This window comes from Hyaena hyaena, unplaced genomic scaffold (assembly GCF_003009895.1).
Source record: "Hyaena hyaena isolate Hyena2069 unplaced genomic scaffold, ASM300989v1 scaffold_350, whole genome shotgun sequence".
Classification (NCBI taxonomy): Eukaryota; Metazoa; Chordata; class Mammalia; order Carnivora; family Hyaenidae; genus Hyaena; species Hyaena hyaena.
The window spans coordinates 1,807,979-1,821,731 of NW_024080980.1; the positions used below are offsets into that span (position 1 = coordinate 1,807,979).

The following is a 13,753-nucleotide window of genomic DNA, read 5'->3' on the forward strand; positions in this document are numbered from 1 at the left end:
TTTTCTCCTAAGCTGGGTCTTTTCATTGTATTGACAGTGGTTTGTGCAAAGCAGTTTTTAATTTTAGTGAAGTCACTTGATCAATTTCTCGTATGCTTTGTGCTCTTTCTGTGCTAAGAAATCTCTGTTTACCCAAGCTCCTGTGTTTTCTTCTAGAAGTTCCATTGTCGTTTACGTGTAAGAATACCATCAATTGGAATTTTTCGTTGTAATGTCAGGTAGAGGTTGAGGTTCATTTTACCCGCCTACGGAAACAGAGTAGTTCCACCACCCTTTGTTGGAAAAAACTGCCTTTTATCAATTGAATTATCTTGGCTTTGCGACCGTTTACATAGGTGGTTCTATTTCTGCACTTATTTTGTTACACCGTTCCATGTATCTATCTTTATGCCTGGGTCACACTGTTTTGTTTTTATTTTCTTTAAACTGTAAAATACATATTACGTAAAATTGTCATTTAACTCAAATGTACAGTTTTGAGACGTTACGTACCTTAACATTGTGCAATCATCACCACAGAACATTTTTCATCTTGGCAAACTGAAACTCTGTATCCATTAAACAAGAACTGCGTTCTCCCCTCTACCCAGCCTCAGGCAACCGCTCTTTTTTTTTTTCTTTAACTTTATTACGGCAAAAACACTTAACATGACATCTACCCTCTTAATACATTTTCAAGTGTACAATGTGGTATTGTTACCGATAGACATAATGTACAGCAATTATTTTAGAATGTATTCATCTTGCATAGGTCAAATTTTATTACCATTGATAGCAACTCTTTTCCCTCTCTTCCCATCCCCTGGCAACCACTATTTTATTCTTCGCTTTGAATAAGCTTGACTATTTTAGTTACTACATATAGGTGGAATCATGCAATATGTGTCTTTCTGGGACTGACCTGTTTTACTTAGCATAATGTTCACAAGTTTCAACCATATCACCAATATTGCAGGATTTCCTTCTCTTTTTTTTTTTTAAGGCTAAATAATACTGCATTGTGTGAGTATACCATATTTTCTTTATTCATCAGTAGATGGACACTTGGATTGCTTCTACCTTTGGGCTCTTGTGATAATGTTGCTCTCAAGATGAGTATACAAACATTTCTTTGAGATCCTACTTTAAATTCCTTTGGGTGGATACCCAAAAGTGGGATGACTAGGTCAGAAGCTAATTCTGTTTTCATGAGGAACTGCCATTCTGTTTTCCATAGTGACTGCACTATTTTACACTCCCATCAGCACTCCACAAGGTTTCAATTTCTCAGCATCTTCCCCAACACTTGTATTTTTTTTCATTGTTGTTTTTTAAATAATTGTCATCCTGATAAGTGGGAAGTGGAACACTGTTTTGAATACTGTAGCTTTGTAGTAAATTTTTTAAAATCAGGGTCACTTAGGTAGTTTCTAATCTACTTTTGCATCTGTACCACCTTGCAAAATAATAATGGAAGTGTCATCCCTATTATCAGATACCATTTCTCTCTCTCTGAGAGTACAGTATCTCTATTAAAGCAACAGCTTCCTGGGTTTCACATTTGTAACTTAGGCTGAATTCAGAAGTTAGTGGTCCTAGGTCTAATTTTGTTCACAGTGTTACAGCTAACCATATATAGGTTTGGAAAAAAAATGAAATGTACATTGCCTACTCAGAGATGAAATGAGTTGGTAAAGCTAACTTCATACAAAGGCTTGTGGAAGGACGAGAAGCACTTCCATGGGGAGTAATTTGTGATTACTATGCTTTGGGGCAGCTGACTTCAATGTAAGTTGGCTTTAGGGCTCTGGAATGAAATACCGTACTTAATTTGGGGAGTACTTAAAATACTTTAAATCTTCTGGAATTCATTCTTACCTTGACACTCCAGTAAAGTCTACTTCCTGCTACTGATCATATGATTTGGGGCAAATCACGTTGATCCTGAAGTTCAGTTACTTCATCTGTAAAATAAGCAGGATGAAATACATTCTAAGTTCCCTCCTTGCTCAAAATTCTTTTATTATGTCCTGTGAATTAAAATTATATTTCAGATTATTTGAGGATAAGCCATACTATTTGGTCTGTAGCTAAGCTGAAGGAACTACTGGAAGAAGGCAGGCCTAGGGCCAGCATCCACCAAAGGGATTGGTACCTCTTCCCTCATCCTCCAGAGCAGTAGAAAAATCATATCCTAGGAGTTTACAAACTCAGGCTTGATTTGGAGAATCCTTAGTAGTAGGAATTTTCAGGTATTTTGATTCTAGTTTTAAGCCTCTTGGAGTGGGATCACACCAGCAGTTGGCACTTTAATGGATAGGACTCTGGCAAAACTAATAAGCAGTGCTGGTAGGGAAATTTAGATGAAACATAATTTTCTACAAAAGAGAAATTGCCAAAATTGACTCAAGAGGAATAGAAGGCCTGAAAAAACTAGCAACCATTGAAAAAATTGAATTAGTAATCCTAATCAATCTTTCCAAACAACTGTGAAGGATATTTTGACATAGCCAGATGGGAAATTTGGTAATGGTCTAGATAGTAGGTGAAAACAAGGAAATACACTTAATTTTGTTAGACTTCTAATGAGTAATGAACATAAATACAGTGATATTTTGGTTATGCAAGAAAATGTCCTTTGTTTTTTAGATGTAATGAATGAAACAAATGTGCGTAAATCTTGCTGCATATAGGTGAGAGGAATATGGGGATTTTTGAGTGAGCTATATTCTCTACTTTTATATTTCTTTGAAATGACTCATAATAAAACCATTATGACCAAACATAGGCTTCCTTTCTGAAGAACACAGGTTCCACATTGGTTCATAGGCACATTTTTTTTTAATTTTTTTTAATGTTTTATTTATTTCCAGGAGAGAGAGAGAGAGAGACAGGGGAGGGTCAGAGAGAGAGAGGGAGTCACAGACTCTGAAACAGGCTCCAGGCTCTGAGCTGGCAGTCAGCACAGAGCCCGACACGGGGCTCAAACCCACGAACCGCGAGATCATGACCTAAGCGAAAGTCAGACGCTTAACCGACTAAGCCACCCAGGCACCCCAGTTCATAGGCACATTTTACCAGACCCTTGAGGATCAATAATCTTTTCTCAATCATAAGATTTTAGAAAATGGAAAAAGAGAACTATCTAACTTACCTTGTTATACCAATACCAAACAAAGACAGGGTGAGAAAGTTATAGACCAATCTCATTATAAACACAGATTTAAAAATCAAATAAAATATTAGGAAGTGGAGTTTAGCAGCATTTAAACCCCAAAATGTTCATGACCTAGTTGGCTTTAACTCAGGAATGCAAAGATGGTTCAAGATCAGAGAATCTGTTCCTGTAATTCATCATATTTACAGAATAAAGAAAAGGCATATGATTATCCCAATGTATGGTGTACTGGTTATCTATTTATTGCCTCTCAGTATATCCACTGTAATACACAGGGATCCCTACAAAAATAACTTACATTTCTATAATTTAGGGAAAGGACAAAAAAAGCAAACAAAAGGAGAGAAAAGGAATTTAGTGAGAAGATACATATACAGTTCTACCTTATTTGCTTATACCATTTTTTAAATAAAAGGATATCTTATATCTTAAATGAGAAATTGTGCAGAAAAGAATGAATAGGCCCAAGACTGCTATCTTTAGAAAGGCCTGCTTTAAAGGTTGGCCTGTGGGTGGAATCTGGGAACTTGAATGGTAATCAATTTCCTACACTTATAGAAAACTTCAGTTAAATGATAAGAATGCTTTATTATGCCTGAACTTTTTGAGCAAATAATCTGCTGAGCACCTGCTTTCCTTCTGGGAATCTGGAACCTGGGTATGTGCTAGGCAGAGGATATAAACATAAGTGAGCAGCCCCCAGTAGGAACTTTTGGCACTGAATCTCTAATAAACTTCCCTTGTAGACATTTCTCACGTGTTATGATTCATTCCTGGAGGAATAAAGCTTATCCTGTGTGATTCCATTGGGAGAGGAAAGTTTGAACCTAGTTTCCTCTGGGCTTCACCCCATGTGCCTTTTCCCTTTGCCGACTTGCTTTGTATCCTTTTGCTATAGGAAGTTATAGCTTTGAGTACAACTATATGCTGAGTCCTGTGATTTCTCCTAGCCAATCATCAAACCTGGAGGTAATCTTAGGACCTACAACACAGCAACAGAAATATTACCAGAATTTGATAACAAAATCTCTATTGAAAATTTGAAAATACATTTTTTGAAATCCTAGATTTATTTTTCTGTGGAAAACTAGCCGACCTCCATGTTACAGAAAAATGTATATTTTGATAGGATAACATTCTTATGATATTAGTCAAGAGCAGATGGGTATTCCCCATAGGGGTCAAGGGAGATGGCCATGGCAGTTTCAGGCATACAGCCTGGAAGTCTCAGAGGAAAGCACTTTTCCTGCCGGCACCAGTGAGAAAAATCCCAGCGAGAAATCTCTTGACTTGATGAGGTTCATATGTCCATCAGTCTTGACGGCCACAGTTGTGGGCAGATACCTTGACTGATCAACCTAGGGTGGTACCAATTACCAGAAGCACAGGGGTATGGCAGCACAGAGATGGGCACTGAGGCAATGGCTGAAAACTAAGAAGTCTAAGAAGTCACCTTAATTGTGGATACTACACATCTTTTGGCCTTTTAGGCAGTTGGCTTTTTTTGCCACTAATTTGCTTTAAAGCATGATTGTTTTTTAACAAATCTCTAATGCTTCATCCTCTCTAGCGGGGAGTTTGGATCCCATCAAAACATATCCCATTATATGTAAAACTCACAACAACAAGCACTTCTTGTCAGATAGTTACCTTACTTTACGTTGGCCAACTCATTCTCTGATTGCAAACTCTAAATTCTAAGTATACAAGAAACATCTTGGAATTGTCCCTCCAGAGGGAAGAAGCTGGGATGTTAATACTCCATGTCCTGAGAGTCTTGAGTTGAAAGCTGTTCCCAGCATGGTAATCCCCAGATTCTTCTGGTCTGCAATGCCTGGGCAAGGCAGATGTCTAGTTTTAGAAAAAAGTCCACAGGAATAAAGATACAGATCTAGACTGTTGGAAGTTGGTTGCAGCACAAATAAAAGAGTAAGTAAAGTTCAAGAAATTAGTGTGGGATGCTGATAGCTTCTGCTATAACAGGCAATTTTTTGTTTGCAGACAAGAGTGCTCAGGAATGGAAAAGCATAGACTTTCTCTCTAGAAGCACTTGATAATTTCCATTTGGAATCTCTGCAGCTTCAATATATGGACAACTTCTTGGAATCCTTGGTCCTGCATAGTGCCCTGATCCGTGCCTGGGTGTGCGTCTCTTTTATCTTGTCAGGCTTATTAGGAGCTCACTGAAAGCAGGGCCCAGTGCCCTGTGTCCTATTATCCTCACTGGAGAGCCTGGTCAAACGACAACTCATGTTCTAACTGAATTGATGACCACATAGATGAATTTTGCTCTATATAAATGGAGTTGAGAGAGAGAGATGGGGAGAGAAAAGAAAAACCAGTTGGAATGAAAAATCTTTGCATAGCTCTTGCCTCTGCCTGCATTGCTCTCCCTTGATGGTCACGTGTCAGATTCCGTGTTATTCATATCTCAGCTGCAAGTTACCTCCCCGGGTCACTCCTGACTCCATTATTTAAAGTAGCCACCCAGAGGGGCGCCTGGGCGGCTCAGTTGGTTAAGCGTCCGACTTCGGCTCAGGTCATGATCTCACGGTTCATGGGTTCAAGCCCTGCGTCAGGCTCTGTACTGACAGACAGCTCAGAGCCTACAGGCTGTTTCAGATTCTTTATCTCCCTCTCTCTCTGACCCTCCCCTGCTCATGCTGTCTCTCTCCCTCTCTCAGAAATAAATAAAACATTAAAAATAAAAAAAAAAGTAGCCACCAAGATACTCTCTAGCACATTACCTTGTAATCCTCTGCATAGCGCTTATTACCATGTCAAGTGTTCCTTGATTGTTTATATTTTATTGCCTGTCTCCCCCATAAATACAGGTTATTTATACTGTGTTGTCTTCTTTATATAAGAATAAAGTTTCCATGAGAGCAATGACATTGTCTGGCTTCCTCACTCTAGTACCTTCAGCATACACTAGTGGATCAGTAAGTATTTTCCTGAATGAATGAATGTATCACAAACAGAAATGAAAACAAACAAAACTTCCCTTTGGACCCTAGACTCTTGTTAAAAAGATTTAGGAAGGAAAGAAAGGTCGCAGTGAATGAATAGAACATCTAGATTCCAGAGTTGTCTGTGGGATTTTCATTGGGAAAAGAGGTAACAGATAACTTCTTAAAATTGCTTTTATTAAAGTAGAATAAAACAATATATGTGTGACATATAGAGTAACAACAAAAATGAAGATACTACGTGCCCAGCTTAAGAAATACAGTCAGAATCACCTTTAGTAATGGATGTTTATTACAGTCACAAGAGTATATGGGATAGCACTGAACATCGTTTCTTCCCCAGCCATATCGTTACTTACAGTCCCCAAAAGTCAGACTGAGATGTTAAAAAGCCTCATGAGGAAGTGGGAAAAAAATAGCTTAACATTTTGTGGAAGAAACCTGACCTCAAATTATCTGCTCTCTTTGTTTTAGCTGCCATAGCCTCATGTCAGGAAAATGTGATAATGACATTTATGTGATAATGACAGTTGCAAATCCTGGGAAGCAGGCTTGGAAACTGAAGAGAAAGGCCCAGGCCCTCTGTAGGCTGTTGGGAGATAAGCTTGACTCTGAGAGTTGGAAAAGGGCTGAGTGGAGGCTTAATTGTGAACCAGGAGATCCTCTGAGAAAAGAGAGCAGTTAATACAGTCTGGTCAGGTTTGGTCTTTACCTTTTTTTTTTTTTTTTAATATTTTTATTTATTTCTAGGAGAGAGAGAGAGACAGCGTGAGCAGGGGACGGTCAGGGAGAGAGGGAGATACAGAATCTGAAACAGGCTCCAGGCTCTGAGCTGGCAGTCAGCACAGAGCCCGACGCGGGGCTCGAACCCACCAACCGCGAGATCATGACCTAAGTGAAAGTAGGACGCTTAACCGACTAAGCCACCCAGGCGCCCCTGGTCTTTACCTTTTTAAATCACCTTTCCCAACTGTATTGAGTTCTGGGTCCTCTTAGAGGGGTGGTAGTACTTGCACTTCAGGCCATCTCTGCAGCAAGCTGGTAGAGATGGGTGGGGCCTGTACTGTAACAGCTAAGCAGCCCGTGCCATCCTCTCCAGTGTATCTCTCCAGAAAAGGGCCCTCTGGAGAGTCTGGCAGTTTTCTGGCAATTCAGGAAAACTGTCGCTTAAACAGACTCAGCTGTTTGCAGAGGCTTGTGATTTGCCCTGATTTAGCTGTCTACATGCTGACTGACAAATCCTTCCAAGAGACAAAGGGAGGGGAACACAGCAGGTCACCAACTCCTTCCCTTGAGAGGAGAACTGGACTTTGCCATTCCCCCTACTACCCAGGAAGCTACACTAAACTGCCACAGGCCAGATTGGCTTGCCCAGAGCCCATACACTGGAAGCTTCAGTGCTTTGTCACAGACCCTTGCCTACTTTGCCAGTAGTGGACAGTTCCCCCAAGATCAGACTCTCATAACGCTGGCAGAAGCCGACCTGAGGGGCTGCCCTGCAGCTTTTACTTTCTTCCTCTTCTGACATCCAGGGCCCTCTTGGCCACAAAGGCTACTTGTTAGTACAGAGGAGCTAACTCCCCTGGAGGCAACCCCAACCAGGGGCTCTCAGGAAGACACTTCTGAGACTTTTGTATGCTTCTGAGATCCATCCCCTCCCCGCTGCCCCAGGCCCCAGAATTGAGCCCTTATTGCCTATCAGTAACCTTGGTAACACACTTGGTTAGTGGCTTTTCCTCCTTCTCGGTCTCATTGTCCCCATGGCCTCATTCCTGTTCCCTGGCATCATCTCCCAAATAAACTATCTGCACCTAAGGCCTTGTCTCAGGCTCTGTTAGGGGAGGCCCAAACTGAAACATCAACTGGCACTCATTCCAGCTAGAGCCAAGCCCTATGTGCACAAGTCAAGCTGCCTAGTAAAGGGGGACAGCTGCCATCCAACTCCCACTGATGGCTGCCATGTGGATCAGCAGGCCTACCGCTGCTAGAAACCCAGGCTTTAATGGGAAATCCTCTTTAAATGTTAGCACCTAATTCAAAACTAAAAACATTGCATCGTGTCCACCATACCTGCTGACCACATCAGGCCCATGAGCAGCCTACTTGGCATAGTATGGCACCAACCCCATGAACAGTGGGGGAAGGAGTCATCCATTAACGGACTAGAACCCTAAGGATGGAAGAATAGGGGAATGAGAGAACAAAGACTTGGATGGAAGAATAGGGGAATGAGAGAACAAAGACTTGAGAAGGGCCAGAAAGGGCCAGAGCCCTTGGATAACACATTAGAGCTAACACACATTGAGTGTTTACTATGTGCCCAGTTCTCAACCCCATTACCCCAATCTTACCACCTCAGGAGGCAGACAGTACTTTCATTATCATCATCTTATAGCTGAGAGGAAACAGCTGTCAGAGATTATGATAGAGCTGGGATTCAAAATGAGGCCTCTCTGGGTTGCAACCCTACGAAAGGAGCCAGTCACTGGAGGTTCTAATTTTGGGTTCACTCAGGAAAATATCCTTGCCTCATTTTACAGAGAAGCTTCAAATAGAGAAAGTTCTTTATTGGACAAAGCCAATAAAGGCATGAGGGATGATAAAACAGAAAATCGTCATTATGTAATTCCTAACGAAATAATAGATCAAAGCTAGGTAGATCATAATTTAAGTGAAAGACTATTGGGCACTTGATGAATAAATCAGGTCGTTCCTGATGTAATGCAAAAGCAAGTACCTCTTACCTCCTATGATGTATACTTGCCAAAGATATTAGAATCTGAGTCTGAATGAGCTTCTAGATCTCCCAGTTTGCAGGAAAAGTGGGCAATACTGGGACATAGTTAATAACATCATAGGGACACAACTAGGCAAATCCAGAACATGATTAATTTTAGGGCATATCACCTAGTTTTCCCAACAAATGGCAATGAATACAAGAAGGGGAACTGCTAAGTATTTTTACAGCGACTTAAGGGATGTCAACAAAATGCAGTTATGAACCTTGTTTGCACCAAGTTAGACAAATCAACAAAAAGACATTTTGTGATAACTGATGGGATTCAGGACATGCTATTCCAAAACGTGGCACCTTGGTGTACTGAATATCTTAAGCTAAAGGAGTCTGAGAAATGACAGATGCTGGAAGGACTCTCTGACCTCCCAAGAAGCAGGTCATGATAACCCATGTGAGAGGGGCCCTCCCTATACCCAGAAGAAAGGAGCATCTTTATCTTTTAAAATGGAGGGACACTGAGATTTTGAATGAGAAGGCCATGCTAAGTTCCCCTAATTTACTATGCTTAGCTCATACCCTTCTGTTCCTCTCAGTTTTCCACAACTTTCTACCTTTCATCAAATCTCATGTAAAAATGCTCAGGTTTAACTGTTTCTTTGGGTCTTCATTTCCTTATGAAGGGTTCCCATGGCACATCAAACTTAACTTATATGCTTTTCTTTTGTTAACCTGTCTTTTGTTATAGAGCCTCAGCTAAAAACCTTAAAAAGATAGTTGGAAAAAGACATTTTTAAAAAGTATTTTAAAAGTTATTAGGTGATATTATATAATTAAGGATTACTGTTGATTTTGTTAGCAATGATAATGGTGTTATTACATATAGATTTTTTAAATGTTCATTCATTCAGACTCAGATTCTAATATCATTTAGGGGTAGAGAGGAGAAACGGGATCCCATGCAGGCTCCATGCTCTGAGCTGTCAGCACAAAGTCCAATACAGGGCTCGAACTCATGAACTATGAGCTCATGATCTGAGCCGAAGTCAGATGCTTAACTGACTGAGCCACCCAGGTACCCATTATTACACATATTTTTAAGTCCTTACAGTTTTTCCAGAAGACCGAATGGAACACTTATTACACAAAAAACCTCTATATTTCAATAGGGGTCTTTCATGGAAAGGAGAGCTTTATTTCAAAACAACCTGAAAAAAAGGTCAGGTTCATAACTACAAACTGGTAGAAGGGAGCACATAGTCACATATCCATTCGGCAGGGCCTCGATTAGGAGTCTTGTCAATTCCTGTTGATTGCCCAACATATACTCAGCTTCCTCTTTACGCTGAAACTGAGAAGTAGAATTGAAGATGCCCATGATACTTTTGTTATCCAAACATGCCTATTTCAGGAAAGAAGACATCTGGATTCATCTTAATCTGCTTAATTATTAAAGTAAATACACTGAGAATACAGTTCATTTAGTAGCTTTCTTCACATGCTCACATTTTTAAAAGAGCCACAGACGTTTGTCTCATTCATGTTTCAAGCAGTTGAGTTGGTAAAGATCCTGTCTCTACTTCATAGGAAATGGATTATACTCAATTATTCCTCATGACAGCCAGCTGAAAGATTATTCCATTGGTTTTGAAGGGCTGGTTGGGTTGGCATCTGCAATAGTAGCCAAATAAATGAGATTTCTATGTAACACATGCTGGTACCTAGGGGGGAGAAACAGGCAAAAATGAGAGGCTTGTTTTTGCTGAACATTAATCAAACACTGGAAAGGAATTTACCCACTCTAGTGGAATGACTCATCTATTGATTAGATGATTCAGTATCATCAACCTCCTTATTTAACACCACGGAAAATATATCCAGCTTCTTACCTATTCGCACTGATCCTTCCATACCTACCTCTCTGGGCTAAGCCACTCCCCTTCTTGCTTAGACTACGGTATTGGGCCAGTCTCATATCTGGTCTCCCTGCTCTACCTTTGACTCCTACTCTATTCCCTAAGTAGCAACCTAAGTGATCACTATATAGTATAAGACTTGCAATACCTCAGATTAAAACCCTCCAAAAGCTCCCATCTCATTCTGAGTAACGCTGAGCTCTTCTAGCCCTTCTGGTGGCCTATGAGGCTACAAGATTGGGGCCTCTATAGTTATCTCTCTGATCTCAGTTCCTACCACTTTCCTTCTGCTGAGTTCGAGCTTCATTTTCCTCCTTGCTGTGATTTGAAGATAACCAGCATCTTCCATCCCAGGGGGATTTTCCACCTGATGCTGACTCTGCCTCACAAATCTTAAAGCTGGCTCCCTCACCTCTGGTGTCTGCTCAAATGTCTCATCAGAGATGCCCTGTGTAAAATGCCATCCCTTCTTCTCGACTTACCCTGTTTTATTCTTATTCAAAGCACTTACTAGTATGTGCCTAATTGTATGATTTCTTCCTTCCAGCTTCTGGAGACTAGACTGTAAACTCTATAAGAGCATAGAAGGCACCTGATTTGGTAAAAAGCAAAGCTGGTTTTGGTACTGATTCCTCAGTAGCTGAAACAAAGTCTGGTACTCAGTAGTACTTACAGAATGTCTGTTGAACAAACTTAAAGAAGGGACAAAGCATTTCTATGGTATCATTGTGAGCTTACTAGAGTAGTGATTCTCAATCAGGTGATAGAGTTCTCTACCCAGGAAGACAAACCAGACTAGGAGGCCAGCAAGCACGGCCCATGCAATACAAAAAAGCCCACCAGAAATTTTTGATAAATTTCTTATGCATGGGTTGAGAATCGCTACACCAAATGGAATGTTTTGCAACTATCTTCTATATAGAAAAATGGGAGAGTTTACTATGAACCATATAAAGGCAAATCGCCAAAAGCCAGAATCAAATGCAAAGTCTTACACAAAGACGGACATCTCTACTATTCCATTAAGCTAAGTGAGGGATTGTAGGTGATTTTTTTTAGGGGGTGGAAAAAGCATGGCTTTCTTAAACATGTCCTCAGTAAGAATGAAATAATGTTATAATAAACGGAGCCTAATTCCTGGACTACATTTAGAAAGGAGACTATTTTCTCTCATTTTGATATATAACTAGAGAGCACATTCAATTACTTTGCTGAATGTGCCTTTGGCTTAACTTGCAAGTCTTTTATTGGTCCTTGTGTGCATTACAGACTGCAAGTTAGAAAATGAAATGGAGGGGCGCCTGGGTGGCTTAGGCGGTTAAGCGTCCGACTTTCGCTTAGGTCATGATCTCGCGGTTTGTGGGTTCGAGCCCCGCATCGGGCTCTGTGCTGACTGCCAGCTCAGAGCCTGGAGCCTGTTTCAGAGTCTGTCACTCCCTCTCTCTGACCCTTCCCTGCTCACGCTCTCTCTCTCTCTCTCTCCTAGAAATAAATAAAACATTAAAAAAAAAAAAAAAGAAAATGAAATGGAACTTAGCGGTCAAATGGTCCTACCCTTTCAGAAAAAGGATGAGCTGAGGATCCATGATGAGAAAGGGGCCACAGCTCTCATCTCCCGAGACTAGTTTTCCATATGCTCCCGTCCCCACCCCTGCTGTCATCAGCTGACATGTCTACACAAGGAGGTTTGCGGTGAGCATGATTCAAATTCAAAGAGGGTGCCACATCCGACTCCAGGCTTCACAGTGTGCCGTCTGTGTGGTTTGGGGCAGGTAAGTGGCCTCTGAGCCTCATTGGGGATCAATCATCCAAGACTCCTAGTTCAGGAGCACCGCACTGGTTTATCCTCCCCTCAAAAGTTGGGGGAAAGAGCGGGTACTTACTGGACGCACTCATTCGCCCGGCCTTTGTTCTGATACTCCACGATACAGCGGATGAGCTGGTCATTCTCCTCAAGGAGCTGAAAGACCAGAGAAAGGGTCAGTGCAGTGCGTCATCGGGACTGCCGGGTACACTGCCCCCTAGACTCTCCAGTGCGGGGCAGTAGTGCCCCGGTGCCTTTACCAGCTTCGTTCTGTCTCACTCCATACCGCTGCAAGCCAACCCCCTACGTACACCCACCACAAGCCTCGACTGGGATGTAGCTCACTCCAGGAAGCTTCCCGCACCCGTAGCCTTTCGGGATCTCAACCAAGGAACTTCTCTCCGTCCTCGTCCGCGCTCACCCGCTGGATCGTCTCCTGATTGACTTCCGCCTTGCCTTTCAGCCAGTCCGGTACGAAGGCCACCGACATCCCGAGAAGCCAGGTTAGAACCCGGCCTCAAGCCCTGCGGAGCCCCGCGCATCTAGACCCGAGCCAACTCGCAGCCCCAGGCGCACAACAACCGCAGCAGGGAACCATGATAGGTGGTGCCTACGCTCCAGACGTTGATTGGGTCCTCCCCGGGGACTGGGAACAGACGGAACGTCATTTGTGATTGGGCGCGCAAGGGCGATGCTCAGAGCGTCAGCCTCGGTCCCGCCCCTGGGGCTCGGAACTGTTGGCGGCCCCATTGCGTTTGCGCAGTCTGGAGAGCTATCCTCGAGGGTGGGGCCCGGCGTTAGCGCTCCGCCTTTTAGGTGCTGTGCAGTGTATCTGCGGGAGCACCTTGCCAGGGGTCACGCGGGTATTGTGGCTGAACCCGAGATATCTGGGTCCAAGTCCACTCCTCCCTCTTTCGACATCACTCTGGTGCCTCCAGATACGCGTCTGGAGCGTGAACCCTGGCCATAGTCTCCTGCCAAGCCAAACCCTGCAGGGCCTAGGAAAACACTAGTGTTAGCTTTACTCTTCGCTAAGGAAGAAACCTGTATATATACCTGTTTTTCCTTTGGGTGGTACTAAAGCTCATTAGGTTTACAGCCCTAAAAAGAACTATTATTTTCTCTATTTTACAGACAAGAAAATAGATTAAATAACCTGCCCAAGATCTCTCG

At 42.2% G+C, this 13,753-nt stretch overlaps 1 protein-coding gene across 1 annotated transcript; it reads right to left on the reverse strand.

Moving 5' to 3' along the window:
- Positions 1-10,026: 10,026 nt before the first annotated feature.
- SS18L2 (SS18 like 2) lies at positions 10,027-13,214 on the reverse strand. The gene is made up of 3 exons (XM_039249834.1): positions 13,002-13,214; positions 12,660-12,736; positions 10,027-10,581 (listed from the first exon to the last, which is right to left on the reverse strand). The coding sequence occupies exons 1-3, from the start codon at positions 13,068-13,070 to the stop codon at positions 10,494-10,496; spliced, it is 234 nt and encodes a 77-aa protein (XP_039105765.1). The 5' UTR covers positions 13,071-13,214; the 3' UTR covers positions 10,027-10,493.
- Positions 13,215-13,753: the final 539 nt, after the last annotated feature.

Coding starts and splice junctions, on each gene's coding strand:
- SS18L2 (XM_039249834.1), bottom strand. CDS start 13,070: ATGTCGGTGGCCTTCGTACCGGACTGGCTGAAAGGCAAGGCGGAAGTC. Junction 12,737..13,001: donor ATCAGGAGACGATCCAGCGG/GTGAGCGCGGAC, acceptor CTGGTCTTTCAG/CTCCTTGAGGAGAATGACCA. Junction 10,582..12,659: donor CGGGCGAATGAGTGCGTCCA/GTAAGTACCCGC, acceptor TCTCCCCCCTAG/GTACCAGCATGTGTTACATA.